We start from the raw sequence: 21,191 nt of genomic DNA, 5'->3' as shown, positions 1-21,191 counted from the left end.
TAAAAATATACAACTACTTAAATAGTATTTATAAAGATGTAAGTAAAACCTATGTTTGTGCAAGTTGGACTTAGTGCAGTATTGTGATGTATTGTGTCTTATCTAACACTCAGTGATGAAGTGTTACAAAGTGTTATTGCCTGTGGTAGGAATGATTTTCTGTAGCGGTCCGTGCAACATCGGTGAAATTAAATTTAAAAAACAGTTCATTAGTAAGCCGTTTTTCTTTACTTTCTTTCTTTTCTTTAAATTTTCCAACTGTCAAAATAATTCAGACTCAAGAAAATAAAAGCAAGACCTGCATATTGCTTTTCATTGTTCATCAAATGGGGGAAACCTCGACCAAAACTAATAAATGCATTGTCATTAGTTTTCATAAAGAAGTGGAACAGAGCTGATTTTCTTTTAAGGAAAGTGTCAATACAAAAAAAAGTTGATTTTATTTAAAAAAAAAAAAAAATCCAAAGTATTGGCATTAGAGCATTATGAAAACTTATATCCTCCTATACAAAGAAAATACATAAAGGAGTATGTATTGTGTTTTTCTTCATTTCTTTGTATTTAAATGTGCACTGTAAAGCTTCCATACAAAATAAAGGCAATATATATTACTGATGAAAGCCTTAATTATTACGTGATATTTTCTTTCTTTCTTTCTTTGAAATGTATTTTGAACATGTAAAAGAAAACAGAAAATTAGGTCATTCAGAAAATAATAATATAGATAACATAGATCTATACATCTTAACAAAACACTATTTAACAAATTCATAATTTTTCTTTTCTTTTTTTAAACTCCAATATTTAACTTTACTTACCAATTCCCTTACACAATACAATTTATGTCTCATATATTATTATGGATTGTGTATTATACTTTCTTGCTTATTCATTTATTTTACCCAAAATACATATTGATATATTTTAGTCTCAAAAATATACTTTTCCCACTAGGTCAGGACCAACATTCACAAAAAACGTATTAAAACTGTTGGCCACAACATCCATATTATACTCTTCCTTTTCGTTATCCACAAAGTATTTAGGCTAATGTATTTGTCCAGACTCATTTTTTATAACATTGTTCAATATGCTCCATATTTCTTTAGTAATGTTTTTATTCTTTTCTAATATATTTGTATTAGTATTCTTTTTTGCTAGTCCTTATAATATTAGCTAACGTATTTATTATTTTGTATTGTAGTGGGTATACTGCACTGTATATCTATGGGCCTATATATATATATATATATATATATAAACCTAGCACAAAAAGTAAGGAAATTTGTGTTTGGAAGATTATTTCTCTGTGGTAACAATGCTTTTTGGCAATACATCTTATACCATTGGAAAGCCTGTTTAGTTCCCTTTGAAATGGTGCCCCATTTGTAAGGAACATGCATTTGTGGGATGAGCAGCACCGCTGAGTATGTGGGTTGTGCCCATGAAAAATTTGCCAAATCTTCTCTGCCATTGGTGGAGGCAGAGTGATGGTGTGGGGCGGCATCTCCCTCACTGGAAAAACAAGGCTTGTCATCATTGGAGGCAATCTCAATGCAGAGAGATATAGAGATGAGATTCTGCCACCAGTGGCAATCCCATATCTCCACAGTCTGAGACCGAGCTCTATCCTCCAAGATGACAACGCTCACCCCCACAAGGCGGGGTTTATCGGAGACTACCTCCAGAATGTGGGAGTGGAGAGGATGGAATGGCCTGCCAGCAGTCCTGACCTCAACCCCATTGAACACTTGTGATATCAACTTGGGCGGGCTGTTCGTGCCAGAGTGACCAACACAACCACGTTGGCTGACTTGCAACAAATGGTGGTTGAAGAATGGGATGCCATCCCACAGCAGTGTGTGACCAGGCTGGTGACCAGCATGAGGAGGAGGTGCCAGGCTGTTGTGGCTGTGTATGGTTCTTCCACACGCTACTGAGGCTCTTGTTTGTGAAATTATTTCAATTTGTTAAATTGCCAATATGTCTTGTTTCTTCAAACTTCAATCATCCAATCCACCAAACACCAAACAAGTCAATGGCAGAAAAAGCTGTTTGGCATTGGCAAATTTTTCATGGGCGCAACCCACATACTCAGCGCTGCTGCTCATTCCACAAATGCATGTTCCTTACAAATGGGGCACCATTTGAAAGGGAACTAAACAGGCTTTCCAACGGTATAAGATTTAATGCCAAAAAGCACTGTTACCACAGAGAAATAATCTACCAAACACAAATTTCCTTACTTTTTGTGCTAAGTTTACATACTGTATATATGCCTTGGGTGCGGGGTGTCATAGACTTCATTTCCTTCATTCTGACACACTTTTATGCATCAATTTACGATGGAAATACCTTTATTTAGCCTATGCAAAGAAAAAAACCACAGATGACAATTCAAAATATATCAAAATTATAATGGAAAGTATGTTGTTGCGTGCCATTGGGCATTTTTAAGTGGGTATATGGAAATCCTGGAGCTTTCTTAGTGGGTATGCTGCGTATACCTGCATATCACGTAGACTACACCACTGCCTTTGTGATCCATGCATATTTAAGTTTTTTACTATATTGAGTTATTGGACAGTTTTTATTATACAATGTTGCTGCGCTATCTGTCTTTTTATTTATTACAGATGTGTGTATGATGAGTATATTGTAATAATGTGTTAATCCTTCATCCTTTCCTTCCCTCGCTTGCTCAGATCGGCCAGCTGGTGTTCAAGGGAATGAAGCGTCTGAACAGGATCCAGTCCATCGTGTTCGAGACAGCCTATAACACCAATGAGAACCTGCTCATCTGCGCTCCGACTGGCGCTGGCAAGACCAACATCGCCATGCTGACCGTGCTCCACGAGATCCACCAGCACCTGCAGCCCGGGGGCGTCATCAAGAAGGACGAATTCAAGGTCTGACACCAACACACAAACACACAATCTATCCAGCTGCTGAACTCCCAACACTAAATCTTAGCACAACAGAGCAAAAGTGCAATAAATACACCAGCACTTTTTGCACTTTGCACTTTAATTATTACAGCTACTATTTAAGATGTGGTATTGTCTGTACAGTCATATGTGTCCTTCTTCTTTTATGTCCTACGATGCTTCGTTGACCTTATGTTTTTATGTTGATTTTATGTCAATTTTAGAATGGTTTTTCTGTGACATGTTGGTGTTGTGAAGCAACAGATTGTAGCACTATGCCCAAGAAAAATGTCCCCTCGGGGACACATCGTGAAAGGCTTTGACATATCACAATAGACACAAAACTGATTTTTTTTGTGTTAGTTGAAAGAAAGTATTGGTAGACAACGGCACTTTAAAATGTAACTGTCATTCTTTTTTTTTAGTGGTGCCTTTCAGATTCAATATAATGTTCAGTTTGTCCATAAAATAATGTTTGAAATGATTTCCTTGTATTTGTTTTAAATTCAACAAGTAATTTGCTGTATTGTAGAAGAATACTGAAAGCAGCAGAAATGCAGAACTGAGTACATTATAATATCTGTTTATGTATCGCGAGTGATATCGTTATCTCGATATTCAGTAACGTTATTGCATATCTTCCATTATATCCGAATATGAATCATTTAAGTTAAAATGTTTGTTGTAACATCTGCTTTAACATATTTTATTTCTCTTTTCACTGTTATATTTACTGTTTTTTACAAGATAAATGCTGGAATAATCTTACAATCTTACATAGCACAGATTGTGTAATCCTAATACCTTTTTTTTTTAAGATTTTTTTTTTTTGTGGCATTTTTAGGCCTTAATTATGACAGGACAGCTTAGACAGAGGGGAGAGAGAAGGGAATGTCATGCAGCAAAAGGCTGCAGGTCAGAGTCGAACCTGCAGCTGCTGCGTCGAGGACTGAGCCTCTGCATATGTGCGCACGCTCTACCACGCCTACAGTTAGATTTTGTCCCCTAAATTGTTCAGCCCCAGGGGATATGATGCAGTTTGAATGAATGAAGGAATGAATAAAATCATTACTTAGAACGAATATATGAGAAAAAAAAAACTATATATATATATATATATATATATATACACAGTATATATAATGTATAAATGAATAACAAAAAAAAACACAGTGTATACAAAAAAATAAATAAAGATTTCAACATAACCCTAAAACCGTTCGATAGCTAGAAGCCCCAGGCTTATCAGGTCCTACCACATCTAAATCACAGTCAAACATGATAAATCAAACAGACCATTATAAATAATACAAAAATACTACTCCAATTCATGTCCTACTCTATCTAGTATTAAGACAAGGAAGAACAAAAGTTTGATTACATATCACCGGGGCTGGGCAATATATCAATATTACATCGTCATCGATATATGAGGCTAGATATCGTCTTAAAATTGTGGGTATCGTGATATGACACAAGTGTTGTCTTTTACTGGTTTTAAAGGCTGCATTACAGTAAAAATTCTGAACTTACCAGACTGTTCTAGCTGTTCTATTATATGCCTTAACCCATTTCAGTCATTGTATCTACACTATTGGTGATTATTTATCAAAACTCTCATTGTGTAAATATTTTGTGAAAGCACCGATAGTCAACCCTACAATGTCGCCGTGATATTGACATTGACCGTATTTGGTCAAAAATATCGGGATATTTGGTTTTCTCCATATCACCCAGCTCTACATATTGCACTGGTTGTTTGTAGGATGTCTTTTTACGTGGACTGACTGTAATATTACATATAGTCAGTCAGAGTCACAGTCAAAAGAATTTCTGTAATGTCTAAGAATGTCTGCGATAACTGCTTAATATTTCCAGTGTCACTCACAGCCCAGAGTCTCTCAACATGCCTCATGGAGATTAAGCAGGCTCCTTGCTGAGACTCACACACCCCATGCAGAGATTCAGATCTGATCCTTGGAGCTTTAGATGCTGGGAATTCATGCAGCATTTAAATGGGAGCTTTCTGATAGTTTGAAGTCAAGGACAGCTAGATTTACTTGATTAGGTTTACCTCCAAGAGGCTTCGTCTGTTTTGCTGATTTGTGCAGCGTTTTTGTCATTTAAAGCTTGGGTAGGCAGTTCATTTTTGGCGTTGTTGGGCAAACATTCCATAAAAATATTTCAGCATATTGAAATTGGAGCGGAGAGAAAACTAGACTTCTACATCTCATCCTTGTCTCTGTTTTCAGGCTTTAGAAAATCTAGCCCGTCAAGGAAGACTTTGGCCAATCACAGATTGTTTCAGAGACAGAGAAAGCGTTCCTATTGGCTGTGTATTGGCAAATGCAGATGCATGTGCACATCCCTCCGGAGAAATTTCTGCCAATCACGGCCAAAGGTAACCTGACTCCGCCAGATGGATTGCTTCGCAATTGCTCGGCATATCCATCTGGGAACTTACCGTTGGAGAACTTTTGGGAAGGGGCGAAAATACTGGTTAGCTGATTGGATAAACCATCTGTCTATCACCACCTATGTTGGTGATAGACGGGCCAAATCAACCAATCAGATCAACGAAGCGTATGAAAATACAACCACAAGCCCCTGCTGCTGCAGGCAAAGCATAGCTTGTTAGCTCAGCAAGCAAGCAACATGTCGGTAAAGGATATTTGCCGTTTGTGTAACGAGAATTTACGAATAAAAGGTTCCCGGTCCATATTCCAAAAGCAGGATCCAAGAGAAAAAAGCATTAGCGAGCGGCTAACAGAATTAGGGCTACTGCTGTCTGAAAATACTGGTTAGCTGATTGGATAAACCATCTGTCTATCGCCACCTAAACCCGCCTCAAAACCAACGCTGATTGGTGGTTGTTTGGCGAATAGCTCCAAATTTTCTCTGTCTCAAGATGCCAGACTGATCTGCGAGTGGAAAACTGGAGCTCGCGAGATCAGGACGGTCTCACGAGGCTAGTCCAAAGGCTCAGGGCTGCAGCTAATTCAAGGCTAAACTATTAGATGAGAGACTTTGTTGTCATCCATCTATATACAAAGAGGAATGAAATTCTGAAAAAAAAAATTGTCCAGTTTATGGTCCAGGTAGCAGAAATGTGCTGTGAAAACAGTAGGGAGCGCTGGTCTGCTGGGGTTAGCATTTAGCCTAGCACGAATACCGGCTCATTTGCGGTGTTTTACGTCTCCTCTCTTGAGACCGCTGTGTCCAACGTTACTAGCAGGTAGCGCGAGTAGAGCAGATAGAGGGGAAAAAAGTAGCTTCCACTTAAGGGGCCCATCTTGCACCCTGCGCAGCACAGCGCAAAGCCCGACGCAAGTGTCTTTGCTAGTTTTAAGACCGACGCACCTGTCAATTTCCCGTCCAGCGCCCGCGACTAGGCTTAGTGTGTGTCTGCCAGGGTGGGGCGCGTAGCATCACAATGGTGGCTGTCCATCGTGATGTCAGCCAGCACAACCCTAGACACTTGTAAAAAAAAAACTTGAGAGTGTTACCTTTCCAATGATATCAAGCACACCCCGGAGTGTCAAAGTATACGGGAGCTGTACCACTTTTTATTTGGGTATGCCATTTGGACCAAAAAGCATGGAATTTCATTTAAGCAGAAAAACTAAGAACTGTAGTTCTAAACTTGACAGGGGAAACAGAACTAAACTTTTAGCTTCAGAAATAATCAATGGAGTGACACTGCACTGTTCCTCGTGCCTGTCTGCAGCTGCTCTGCTCTCTATGTTCACATTTTAGAGAATGTAATTAATAATTTCCTTAATGATGTGTTATTTCACCCACCTGCAAATCATCCGCTATTAATCAGAATGTTTATATTTGTGATCCAACCAACTCGATCCGCGGATGTAATTGCAGGTGGGGCCCAATGTATCCTCGCTTATAGCTCCTCCGGTGAGCCTCCTCGCTCCTTGAGATGGAGCGCTGAGATAGATTTCCAGGTCACATGCCTGAGGAGACATGGAGGCACAACATCGAGAACTGGGATAGGCCCCAGATGGAGGCTCATGTGATGACGTAGTCAGGATGAACCATCGTCAGTGGACAGCTACCTGTACGCTAGGGGTGCAAGATATATCGACTCAATATCGTTATTGCAATATCATGTTGCGGAATATTATATCTAGGGGTGCAAGATATATCGACTCAATATCGTTATCGCAATATCACATTGCGCAATATTATATCTAGGGCTGCAAGATATATCGACCCAATATCGTTATCGCAATATATCGAAAGTGTCTGATATCATATATGTGTATAGTATAAGTATGCAATATTTAGTTTATATTGTGGAGTGATGACTTAAATCAGAGGCCAGTAAAGCATAATTGGGAAAGCCTTACCTACCTTCCTCCATGACTACCTTCCTTCCTTCCTTCCTTCCTTCGTCAGAAATTGTGACTTTGTCTTGTCTTTTCATCTTTCAAATCAATCGTTAGACAGTTTTCATTGTGAGTGTTATTTCAGAAGTTTATTATGAATACTTAATTTTGAAAAAACAGGAGATGAAAGTGGTCAAAATGAAATACAACAAGAATGGGGAAAATAGAACAGTAAATATATGCACAAAAAGACAGCTATTGGCAGCTTAGTCTAAAAATATTGGTACGTCTTCATACACCCATTGTGTCAAATTGTAACACACACTCAGATAAATAATTCAGACCTCCAAAAGGCTTTGTTCTCTTTCACGAAGGTTTACACACACACGCTCACACACAGCGTTGTACTGTGCCAGCCAGTGACGATAGCCACTTTTTCATACATCACCATTAAACTTTACCCATGCAAGTGGCTGGCATCATATTTCTCAATAAATTGTGATTTGTGCTGGTTGCCAGGGAACAAATGATCCGGCCTCTGTTTGCTCATTTATCACCACAGTGTCCTTCCAGTCCAACTCTCCTGTACCCCACTCCATTCCCAACCCCCATCCCTATCTTTTACCTTCCCCACTCTACCTCTATCTGTTCTCTATCCTATTTATCTCTTTGTCCCTCTCCCTCTCTCTGTAGATTGTATATGTGGCTCCTATGAAGGCCTTGGCAGCTGAGATGACTAATTACTTCAGTAAGCGACTGGAGCCACTGGGCATCACTGTGAAAGAACTCACTGGAGACATGCAGCTGACCAAAGGAGAAATCCTACGAACACAGGTATGCGCACACACACACACACACACACACACACACACACACACACACACACACACACACACACACACACACACTATAAGTTTATTATGTCTCCCAAAAAATAGTTCAAACTAAGGGTACAAAAAGCAGTCCCTCCTTCGGGTGCCCTCTGCTACACATGTATGTTCTCTAGCACCCCCAAGTGGATTGGATTGTGACATTTATTGGAGCGGTTCCATTATTTATTCTCCAAAATGCAATCAGTCACAATTGTGAACTATGGATTTACAGTTCAAATACTTACTTTCACACTATACACACTTTCAAATAGAGAACAAATCATTAAAAGGGCCTGCTATAAACACTACGGGATTGTCTGAAAGCTTGTTATTTAAAGGGATTCAGGTGTCCTTATTTGTACCTTATTTGGTCCGTAGGGCGTTGGGTTAGTAACCGGAGGGTCACTGGTTCACGTACAGACCGAAGTACGGAGTGTAGACTGGTAGCTGGAGAGGTGCCAGTTAACCTCCTGGGCACTACCAAGGTGCTCTTGAGCAAGGCACCAGGCCCAAAGGCATTCTTCTTCTTCTTCTTCTTCTTCTTCTTCTTCTTCTTCTTCTTCTTCTTCATAGCCTTACTGGTTTCTGTCACTTTATATATCTTTCCAATTCTGTTATTGCTTTGTTTTTTTCCCTTGCATCTCAAGCCCCATTTCTAGCCTTATTGTCAATGAAAAAGGAAAACATTACATTAGAACCAAAGGTACTTTAGCTCAGAGGGTTATGACACAAGTTATCAACAAATGGTGATTTACAGTTTTACTGGGCTTTTTCAACGTAAAATAAAGCCACACTAGAGCGCCGCTTACTGTGCTCTGTGGCTGCAACACAACAAGCGCCTGGAAGTACAGCGGCTGCTACGGAAACCAAAACGTATGCATGTTAAATTTGGAATAGTTAATTCAATTCAATTCAATTTTATTTATAGTATCAAATCATAACAAGAGATATCTCGAGACACTTTACAGATAGAGTAGGTCTAGACCAAACTCTGTACTTTACGAAGCCCCAACTATTACAGTGGTTGCCTCAAGAGCAAGCATTAGCAGTAGCTATAGCGACAGTGGCAAGGAAAAACTCCCTTTTTTTGTTAGGAAGAAACCTCGGACAGACCCAGACTCTTGGTAGGCGGTGTCTGACGGCACCAGTTGGGGGAGTGGTGAATGGTGGCAATAATAGTCATAATAAAGATAGTGAAGCAGTGATCACAATGGTAGTCATAGTAGTTCATGTCATAGTAGGGCACAGCAGGGCGTTACGGGGTGTAGTGTGGCACAGCAGCCTGGGTGGACGCGGTTGGACGCGGCAGGACGCAGTCGGACACTGCGGGGAAACGCAGAGCGTAGCAGGGTGTAGTAAGTCCATAGCGTCAGCTGCACCTAGGACCCCGGTGTAGGTGCCACCCAATTCCAAGGCGATGTTCTGGGTGAAGAAGAAACAAAGGGACTCCGGGGAGAAAACTCCCCAGAGCTAGGTTAGTAACAGGCATTTCTGGGACTAAGATGCACACAAAAGGAGACAAGTGAAAAGAGAGAAGAGGGAGCGGCTCATTGTGTCCTTGGAAGGAGCTTCCCACAGCAGTCTAGAGTTATAATAGTATAACTAAGAGAGGCAGGCTAAAGAGAGGGGCCCTGGACCGGGCTCGTACTCTCCCCTGCCGGAACGGGCTTGTACTTCCTGCCTCCCTCTACTCTACTCTACTATGCTGCAACTCCTCACTCCCTAACTATAAGCTTTATCAAAGATGATGGTTTTCAGTTTATTCTTAAATGTGGCGACGGTGTCAGCCCCCCGAACCCAAGTTGGGAGCTGGTTCCACAGGAGAGGGGCCTGGTAGCTGAAGGCTCTGGCTCCGATTCTACTTTTAGAGACTCTAGGAACCACAAGTAGCTCTGAGTTCTGGGAGCGCAGTGCTCTAGTGGGACAATAAGGTACTAAAAGCTCTTCTATGTATGATGGTGCTTGACCATTTAGTGCTTTGTAGGTCAGGAGAAGGATTTTAAATTCAATCCTGGATTTTACAGGAAGCCAATGCAGAGAAGCTAATACAGGAGAAATGTGATCTCTTTTGTTAGTTCTTGTCAGAACACGTGCTGCAGCATTCTGGATCAGCTGGAGGGTCTTGAGGGACTTATTTGAGCAGCCTGATAGTAAAGAATTACAGTAGTCCAGCCGGGAAGTTACGAATGCATGGACTAGTTTTTCAGCATCGTTAGCATCGATTTTGGCAATGTTACGAAGATGGAAAAAGGCTGTTCTTGAGGTTTGTTTTAAGTGGGCGTTAAAGGATAGATCCTGGTCAAAAATGACTCCTAGATTTCTGACAGTAGTGCTGGAGGCCAGGGCAATACCATCTAGGGTAGCTATATATTTAGATAATGAAGTTCGGTGGTGCTTGGGTCCCAGCACAATAACTTCCGTTTTGTTTGAGTTCAACATCAGAAAATTGTGGGTCATCCAGGATTTTATATCTTTAATGCACGCTTGAAGTTTAGCTAACTGACCGCTTTCGTCTGGCTTGATTGACAGATATAATTGGGTGTCGTCTGCGTAACAGTGAAAGTTAATTGAGTGTTTCCTAATAATATTGCCTAGAGGAAGCATATATAAAGAGAATAGAATTGGTCCAAGCACTGAGCCTTGAGGAACGCCATGGCTAACTTTAGCGTATTTGGATGGTTTATCGTTAATATTAACAAATTGGGATCGCTCAGAAAAATAGGACTTAAACCAGCTTAGTGCGATTCCTTTAATGCCAACTAAATGTTCCAGTCTCTGTAAGAGGATGGTATGGTCAATAGTGTCGAATGCAGCACTAAGATCTAATAAGACAAGTATGGAGACAAGTCCTTTGTCAGCAGCAGTTAGAAGGTCGTTAGTGATTTTCACCAGTGCCGTCTCTGTGCTATGATGCATTCTAAATCCTGACTGAAAGTCTTCAAATAGACTATTTCTATGCAGAAAGTCACACAATTGATTAGCGACTACCTTCTCAAGGATTTTGGAGAGAAACGGGAGGTTAGATATAGGTCTATAGTTGGCTAAGACCTCAGGGTCGAGGGTGGGTTTTTTCAGAATAGGTTTTATCACAGCTACTTTAAAAGACTGCGGTACGTGACCCGTTAATAAGGACATATTGATCGTATCTAGTAATGTGGTGTTGACCACGGGTAGTGCTTCTTTAAGTAGCTTCGTTGGAATCAAATTCAAAACCTAACTTTTCCAGACCATTCCAAAAAAACCCTGATTCAATTGGAATCTTTTAAACGATTCCCAATCTTAGTTGTAACTAGACTAACTAGACGACTCTTAATGATTCTCTTTAAAGTACCTTTTTTGGCTCATGCCCATGAGAGGATGATGAGTCTCTGAGAGAGGTACTATGGACCGTAATTTTAGACAGTATTCAGGACTTTTATAACCTAATTATCTTCATGTGAAGAGTAGACAAACGGCTGCTTTGAATGAAATACAAACTGAACAATAGCGATGTCCTGAACCAATCTGAAGGATCGGTATCTCGGCTGATCACAGCATATTTGAAGGGATTGTATCGGCTGAAATAAAGCCAATTATATGCCGATCCTTTCTTAACTATTCTCCTCTTGTTTTGTTTTTTTAACACCTCTGCCAAGTGTCTGAAATCTGCTCTCCTGTAAGACAGCCAGTAACAGAAAACATAGAACAACACCAGGCATCCAATTTGAGCAATCACCTGTAAGTGCATGGTGGTGCAGCCAACTTAGTTTTATTTTATTTATTCAACCTTTGTTTCACCAGGAAAAAACTCTGAGATTAAAAATCCCTTTTTCAAGACTGTCCTGGCCAAAAAGGCAGCAGTACAATCGCACATACAAAGTTCTCAAAAACATTAAAAACATAAAACAACTGAATCTGAAAATATTTCCCCAGGTCAGCCACAATTATAAATACATCAGGCAAAACATATAATTTGACATCCTCTTAAAAGTGACCAATGAGGCCAGCTCATTTCTGTAACTTTCTGTAACTTGTTCTAGGTTATAGGAGTCTGACTTTCCCAGACCTTCCTCCACAGCGCTGCGGAGGAGGGTCTGGCTTTTCCACACAGCATTCCTGGATGGGAGAAAAACGTGCTCTGGTTTATTGGCATTTCTTTAAACCAATCACAATTGCCTTGGGCGGCGCTAAGCACCAGGCAGAGCCACAGTGCCTCTGCTAAATAGCCTCTGGAAGGAACTTGTTTTGGTGGAACCATGTGTACGTTCAAAAGTTGTTTTAGTCGTGCAACAGCAAACTCCGATTGGACAGATAGTCTAGCTAGCTGTCTGGATTTACCCTGCAGAGATCTGAGGAGCAGTTAACCATAGTCCATCCACCAGAGTTTAGAACGCCAACACAAAGAAAGTGGAGGGTGTCGGACACAAGAGGGACATCCTGCGGTATTTCTGGCGGCACCGGCGCAATCCCAGAAGTGGAACGTCATGAATATAGACTAGGGAGCAGCAAACTTAAAAACCTTTTTTTCCCAGTTCAGTTCTGACCTTTTGGAACAGACAGCAAGAAAATATCCTGATACCCAAGATTGTACTATTTAGTCTGGTGAAGGTCAGAAGGTAGGAGGGAAGTAGACCCAAAATAGCCTTGTAAATAAAGATATGCCAGTGTTAAAGTCTATGTGTTGACAAAGAAGACTATCCAACATGTTCATACAGTGCACAATGGTGAGTGAGGCAGTCAATGAGATGGTGAGCCAACCCTAACCCAATTGGGTTGTTCAGGTAATTAAGTACTGAGCAGCAGATGAAGTATATTTTTTTAGTTATTGTGGAGACTTATGGAACCTCAGATCTCCCAGAGAGAAACCCCTGCATGCTAGAGTTTACTTTACAGTTGTAGGAATAGGATGGATTTATTACAAAGAGGCCCAAGAAAGAGCGATGAAAGCTGTGGATTGAGCACATATTTAGTGAGAGAACCTGGCTCCTCCAGCTCAGAGGGAAACCAAGATTGGTAGATCCCGCCTGAAAGACTGAACTATCAGACTGCGAAGGTTGGGAAAACATGCATATCTGTTAAATCCAAAAGAGTTGGGATTTGAAAGATCGCGCAGCTTAGAGTTAAAGTTTATAAGCCTTGCGGAACTTGTGAATAGAGAAAAGGAAAGGTTCGGGTTTGGTGCGTGTAGGGGGTGGTGGTGGTGGCAGCAGTCGGGGTTTAGTTCTAAGAAATGAGGCCAATTCCAGCTAATCTAAAGGTGTATTAAAGTTGCATTTCTATCAGGTCATGTGAAAAGATTTCCCAAAGAGAATGATTAGTCAGATTCACGGCAGCTCTGCAGCACTCCACTGTCTCTTTCACTAAACCTTCAACACTTTCTCTCCCTCATCCCTCCATTCGACTGTGTTAGTGACACATTGACACAAAGTGGCTGAGTGGAAAGGACTGTCCATATTTAACAGGCCAGAGAGATGGCGCGCACTGTAACCTTGATGACAGTATCTTCTGTCTCTCCTCAAAGTCCTCACTACATCTTTCATCATGCCCTTTTGATGTACATGGTAGAGTGGGGATTCTGGCTTGACTTCAACTACTTGCAAAGTGTGCGCACAGCAGTATTGCATCAAGAGCGTATCTATTGTTAGACACGTTTGGTTTTGCGGCCTTCGTCATGGTCATTATACAACACTTTAGTGTGAACGGAAAAATAAAACAAACATTATCAATAGATTAGTCTCACATTGCCAGACCTTCCTCCACAGCGCTGCGGAGGAGGGTCTGGCTAGTCCACACAGCATCCTGGGATGGGAGAAAAACCTGCTCTGGTTTAATGGTATTTCTTTAAACCATTCACAATCGTCACGGGCGGACGGAGCCACGGTGCCTCTGCAAAATAGCCTCGGGAAGGAACTTGTTTTGTTCTGTCTGGATTTACCCTGCAAAGATCTGAGGAGCAGTTAACCATAGTCCTCATAAATCCACCGGAGTTTGTTTTTCTCTAAACAAGGAAATAATAAGCAACACTCCAGACCCCTTTAAATCACTTACAAACATCAGAGATGTGGCCAGTGATTCAGAGACAAGGTAGCAGAAAACTGCAGTGATTGGTGAAATTTACAAGCCTTCTTAGTTGAATCCTTTTTTGAGAAAAACTTGAAGGGATTTGAAAAATAATGTAAGGTTTCATAAATTATGAAAATCTGTTTATTCTTGCAAAGACCGGAATCACTAATTCTTGGAAGGAATTTATCACGTAAAAGAATGGGTTTGAGTTGAAACCCAGCAGAAACAAGAGGCTCGTCTGTTCAGTAGTTGTATTTAAGTAATATTTGAACAGGCTACTATACCTTTCTACCAGTCTACAATGACTTAATTTTCCTGTATTACAAATGTATTGTTTTATTTTTCCCACTCCTTGTAATGCCCAACATCATCCTCTGAACAGAAGAAAGGAGCTGTTATCATTGAAATTACTGTTACTGTAATGTTTTCTCATATTTGGGTTATTGGACTGGACATAAGGACACACACGCACCCACAACCGCACACACACACACACACAGACACAGACACACACACACACACACACACACACACACACACACACACACACACACACGGTTGACAATGCGGCATTGAGAATGTTTTCATTACAGTTTCGTTAGTTGTTCACATATCGCAATCTAGTAAATGTCTTTCACTAACGTCCCCACTCCATCTTTCTCCCACCTACCTCTCCCTCCCACATCGTCCTCTCGTCATGGCTGCGATAGTTACCATGGAAACAGAAAGGGTTTGGAGGGATGGTGCCATGTGGATGCCAGTGTGCGGGTGGGTGGCATCCTGGGACTTCCAGGCCCTATTCCTTCTCTGTCCAGAGAAGAAATATCAGTTAATGACATCCAAGAAGGGGATGCCTCACAGCTAGACAGTTCCTTGTAACGGGAGAACGAGCGGAGTGTGTAATGTGTGTGTGTGTGTGTGTGTGTGTGTGTGTGTGTGTGTGTGTGTGTGTGTGTAAAGTCAAGTCACATGCAGAGAATTTGAAATAGCTGCTGATGTGTTTCAACCAATTGTGTCCTCATAATATTGGGTTTCAAAGAAAGAGCACTAAAGGATAAAACAAAGTGTAAAGGCAAAATGCCAGTCAAAAACATGTCATTACTGAAATGTCAGGTTGTACTGAGCACCTTCTGTAAAGATCCTGAATTTTTCTTTTTTAGTTGACCACTTGTGAGACAGGCTCACACACAGCAATATTAGTAATTAGTATTAAGTGCTGAAATTTAGCTCGTCTGTAATGGCCTGTGTTGTGCAAGGCTGCACATCCTTGCTGACCCTACCACTGAGCAAAGAGCTCATCACTCCCACTACACTCATTAAATTAACATAAAATGGGTTAAGGGAATATAATGTAAAGGGAAATTTCAAATTATGTCCTGTTACCTCTTTGTTTTAGAAGCAAACACAAGAGGAAAGAAAAGGAAATTGTGCTCTCATATTACTCTTTTATGCTCGTGAATTATTTAATTTACTTACTTATTCCCCATTATTTAATTTGTGCTATCAAACTTATAATTGCACATTGAATTACTTTTGTTATTTCACAACGCTGTGCTATGTACAAAGTCTGTCCCTCCAAAGTCAAATCAAAATTGCATTGAATCCAAGTATCTCATTTAAAATAGATGCTCCGTGGCCCTGACAGCTTTTGACCCTTTGTTGCATTAGACTTCACTGGGTAACTATATATCTTCACATGACTGATAGCAGCTGAAGCTAGCTAGAAAGTATGACAAAACTGGAATTTATTGAATGTGCACTTTTCTAAGTAATCTCTCTTGATAAATGCCACTCCCTAAAATCCACATTCAAGAAATATCTAATCATCGTAGCAAGCTTTCTTGTAAATGCTGCAGGAAATGTCACTGGTGTCATACGGTGTATGGTGAACATGTCTCAGCCATAGAATTGGCAAAGGGGATAAAAAGGACATTCATCTACATACCTGCCAGGCAGCGGCACCAATGTAAAAAATGTTTTCTACGTCCACCACATCAAAATAAGCCTGACGATAAATCATCAATATGCAGTTTCTGCCTGAGGCCAATGTTACCTTCAAGAACCTAGAGTAGCCTTTGGAAAACAAAAATGTAGAAGAAGCCACTTGTTGCTCTCAAAAAAAGTCTTTATACTTTTCCAAATACCAGTTAATACATCAATTATATGTGCAAATCAGTGAATAGTGGATAAAACAAATGCCACATTTTATTACCTATTAATCCAGACAATTTTTGTTACTTAATGTAAATTTGACTAAAAAAAGAGGCATGGATGTGACGGATTATCTATCTCAAGCAATTTTCACGTCTCTAGAGGTTGATGTTTTTATGCTTACTAGAGTAAGCAGTATTGGCTCAGTAGGAAATCAGTCCAAAAATGGGCACATTTTGGCACACTTTTAAAAGCCACCATCTTGATTTCATAAAAACTTTCTCTTTCTTCCTCTTTGTTTGAACATATCAATTTTTCCACTATGCTTGGCGCTCTTTAGTTTAGCAATGAATTAATAAAAAAGACCAGTTCTTACAGCCTATTACGTTGTTTTTCTGTACTAGTTCATGAAGCCATTCTCTGGTTAAATTGTCACCTTTTAAGAAACAATAACGTATTCTGTGAAACACTAAGAATCAGTGGATTGAGATGATTGATTTCAGTCCTGCTGGGATGGATTGATGAATAGGCTAAATAACACCATCCAGCCAAACAATAGCATGTTTGCTCTGCACCTCCCTGTGTGTATTTGTAAGGCAATTAAGAAAGCACTTTGGCCTGTGCTCCATTTGCCAGAGCCTCCATTTAGATTAACCAGCAGCTCCAATTAGGAGCAGGCGCTTCCTTTCCTGTGAGCACGCCAGCCTCTAATGGCTGGATAGATTGATTTAAATGCAAACTAGAGAGGATTTAATGAACTGCTTTTACAGAAAGGATTTAATAAGAATTTGCACACCCGCAGACAGGTTGCCAAACCATTAATTATGCATTGTAGTGTTTTTTCTTGAAAAGAGAGAATAAAATTGCACTGGAATTATAGGCACTAAGCAATGCACGAATACGGCGTCTGTTGTCATTTGATACAGGTGAGATGTGTTGATACTGTTGAATGTAGTTAAGAGGGATGCCAAAATAAAAGCAGACACCGTAGAACTTAGGCTGACTGTTGATCTTATCACCCAAACATCACAGAATCAAATATGACAATTATTGTGGATGTAATGGATCATAGACTGACCGTGATTTACATCTGGTGAACACTGTACAACTATTGTAAGCTAGCACACAAGATGTGGGTAATGTTAGGTGCCATGTTATAATGGTGTTATGATTTAGGTGCTTCTATCTGCATTGTAATGAGCGCAGCTGTGGGCAATTGGGTATTGATGAGCCATGAATCTGACAGCATTCGGGAGGGATTTTGGTTGTGTTGCTCTGTGTTTTACAGCCTGTGTCATTCAGTTAAGTGAGCAGAAAATGTATCTCAGCAATACAATAATCTCTGTTTGATAAAATGAATTTTAGGACTGTATACATAAACGACTGGCAACCACGTGCAAAGGGTATTGCTGCTAGTGATTATCAATTTTTGGACAACCTTTAAAAGGGTATTCAGGGAATTTAATATTGGACTTCCATAAAGTTAAGAGACTCACAAGAGACATAATTAAAAGCTAACCCCTAACCCTAGCCCACTTTTTACTGGTCCGGCCCATCGCATAATAACCAATTAATAACGACATATTTGTCCAATCTTTTAGTCTAAAAGGGGTACACGTACATAAGGAACAATATATTTTCAAAACACATAATGAACAGCCTGAGATATCTTAGGAACAATAAGTGCAATTTCAACAATATGTCTCAGTTTTCAACTCAATTCGGATCAGGATGGATCTGGAAACGATATTTATATGTCTGTTAGTGGTGCTGAATATTCCTTGACTAAAAGATGTTGTGAACACACCAAACACACTGGCTTTCTATTTAGGCTAGCTATGTGAAGTTGAAAGTTCCTCAGTAGTAACTGGTATTCTTTTTATTTATTTATTTATTTTTTGACCAAGACATTTCCCGTGGCAAATGTCACACTTTGCAAAGTCATCCAGTGGGCTGGATTGGACCCTTTGGTGGGCCAGTTATAGCCCTAGGGCCGTATGTTTGACGCCTCTGAATTAGACAAAGAGTCATCTCTTTAGTGGATTTGAAAAAACATTTATTATGTTTGTTTTTTTGTTGCTGTTTATTTTCTGTTCTTTTATTTTATCACTAACATTTATAGTGAGTTATGGTTTCATGTTTGTTTCCAGATGTTGGTGACGACTCCAGAGAAGTGGGATGTTGTGACCAGGAAGAGTGTTGGGGATGTGGCTCTCTCCCAGATCGTGCGTCTCCTAATCTTGGATGAAGTTCACCTTCTCCATGAAGACCGAGGACCAGTGCTGGAGAGCCTGGTGGCCAGGACCATCAGACAGGTACGCCCTACTCCCTCTCTGCTTTTGAATGTCTGTATATGTTACTCCCCTCAGCTCCGTCTGTCCTCGCTTGAAATCGTTTGAATGAGTGTGTAATTCTCAGTTTAGACTGCAAACATCTTTTAAGTAACCAAATGTATCTTTAAGTTATAACATGCATTTCTTTTAGATAAAGAGAGATGGGCCATGTCTGCTGAATTGTAGACAATGATGACTCAGGGTTGGGCAGTGTTTGAAGTTTTTTGTTACTGGCAGAGTTTTTCCTGGCTCAGATTGGGCCTTTGGGCATACGTACGGCAGTAAGCATGATTGGTCCGCGTACAGTAAAGGCAATGAGTCTGTGTTACCTTATTTGACACAAATCTTTTGCATTTTCCTGTTATTACTGACAATTTGATAAACAAAATCTATATGATGCTTGAGTAAATAAAACCACAATTAACAAAACTGGTTAAAAAAATGATATTAATATTTAAATAAATCACCGGGAGAGTCCAGTAGAGCCTGACTCTGGAGATAAAACTGAGATGAGCGCTCATATTCAAGTTTATGTTCTGCTTGTTCAACGGCTGTTTGGTGAATTGCTCTTAAACATAATTAGAGAGGATTTGAATTGCTATTTTTATTCTCAGTTCTTGTCATTTTGGCGCTGGTGATTTTCCTTTGGGGCTGGCTAAAACCTCTATGGGGGGGCGCCAAAAATTCCAGGAAAAACCCTGACTGGTGTGTATAATTACCAGGCTTCTGCACTGTCTGAGACCAAAATAATATTTGTCCTTTCTTTTTTGTTCATTCTACAAAAAAAGCCAACTGTCTGAGACACAGCAGTGTTTAATGTCAACACAAGGACTTTGAGGTATTCAAAGTGTGAGGCCCCTCCAAGGAGGGCCTCCGGGATAGGTAAAAAAGTGGTGTGGAGGGAGAGATGTGAGTTTGATACTGCATGAGGAGAAATGGACAGGTGCATGCCGGTGTTCTAAAAAAAAGTAGGTTAGGGACTTGTTATTTAATTAAGGGGCCACCAGAGGAGTTTTGTGGCCTCTAACCTAAAAAGACTTGACCCTCCCCTCGTCAGTAATAATTTTCCAATTTCCCTCCAAAATGATTTGAAAAAGAGGCATGACCCTCCCCTTGCGTGCAAGTTTGCACTTAGCAAAGAAGTACAGATGCCATTTGATTTTTACAGCCATGATGTACAGGAGTTAACCTCTGCATTCTCATCTTACACATCCCACTCCTCTGTTATGGTGTGGTGGCCATTTCAGTAGATTTACTCATTAACAATGTTGTGGAAACACAAAAAGCATGGAAACTAAATGCACACTTCATGCATTACTGCATTACTTAGTTTATGCATTACATACTAAGTTACTCCTCTAGTAAACTAGTATTCATATGAAATAAAACAATAAAACATTGAGACCATTCAGCAAAGGACGCTGGGATATAACCAATTCAACACTGGTTGCTATGGACTTGTCACTAGGCTTCGTCATTGTATATTTTAGCACATAGGTAAAGCTGCCGAAGCTGAACATTATATTCCAAAACACATATGTTTATTTTTAAAGCAGATTTTAAGTTACATTGTAACAATTTAACAATTCGCCCTTATGAAATCCAATCGCGGCATGGTTGTTTTGGAACGCAATAGACAAACGCTTAAATTCAACTAAAATGTAACAGTGAACAGTGTTGGACCTACAGTCTGTTGAGATGCCTCTCCAAACGCAGAAACCAAGCGCAGTCACACCATAAAACGTTAAGACACGTTGAGAAAAAAGATCCGCATTTTGCCGTAATCCAGTGACACGAAAAAAAAGTAATCCACAGCGATCAGTAGATCCACAAAAAGGTAAATGATACGGTGTATCCAGCAAGGCCGATACGAGCGTCACATTCACCAGCCAGCTCCAAACAGGTGAACGAGGCCTCTCCACTTCGCCGTTTAAACAAAGTGGAATAAACGTATAAAAGTCCAAATCTACAGAAAACCCGCAATCAATTAGTAAGCTGACATCACATTTATATACATGGCATTTAGGAAACCTTTATTACAAGGTTGGCACGGCAAGATGTCCAGACTAGTGCAACAGTAACTTTTGTTTTTTGCGTCCTGCTGCTCCCATCGTCAGCAAGGTAATATTTTTTTTACCAAAGCAGTATATGAAATCTGATGTATTACCTATCACCATTTAGTTGTTTTGTGTTGTTTAAGATATTTATAAAATATCTGGTCATGCCAGATGTAATTATTCCACTCATTTTTTAAACAATGCAATTACCTGTTTGAGCCACCAAGGGACAGTGCTCCTCCTGCCCCCCCAGCAAACTCCGCTATGAGGTCAGACCCATCTGCTAGGGGGCCGAGACTGAGAGCTACATGGATAAATATGCACCAAACAAGCCACTTTGAAATTTTGCTCTTTTCATGAATAAAAAATGTTGGATGACCCTCCCCTCAGCAAAAAATAAAAAGACATGACCCTCCCTTATTTTCCTCCGGTGGTCCATTCCATAAATACCGAACGGTCCCTTAGT

General features: G+C 40.2%; 1 protein-coding gene across 3 annotated transcripts in view; it reads left to right on the top strand.

Annotated features, from left to right (window-relative positions):
* Positions 1–21,191, top strand: part of ascc3 (activating signal cointegrator 1 complex subunit 3) — a 208,505-nt gene that overhangs the window by 83,061 nt on the left and 104,253 nt on the right. For all 3 annotated transcript variants that reach the window (XM_031278220.2, XM_031278219.2, XM_031278221.2), the window contains exons 9-11: positions 2,706–2,909; positions 7,964–8,104; positions 18,486–18,650. In XM_031278220.2, the coding sequence (XP_031134080.1) occupies positions 2,706–2,909; positions 7,964–8,104; positions 18,486–18,650 (510 nt within the window). The remainder of the gene's footprint in view (positions 1–2,705; positions 2,910–7,963; positions 8,105–18,485; positions 18,651–21,191) is intronic.

The sequence above is a fragment of the Sander lucioperca genome, chromosome 10, assembly GCF_008315115.2.
Source record: "Sander lucioperca isolate FBNREF2018 chromosome 10, SLUC_FBN_1.2, whole genome shotgun sequence".
Taxonomy (NCBI): domain Eukaryota; kingdom Metazoa; phylum Chordata; class Actinopteri; order Perciformes; family Percidae; genus Sander; species Sander lucioperca.
Note: the sequence above shows the minus strand (reverse complement) of the source record. Positions and strands in the feature narration are given on the sequence as shown.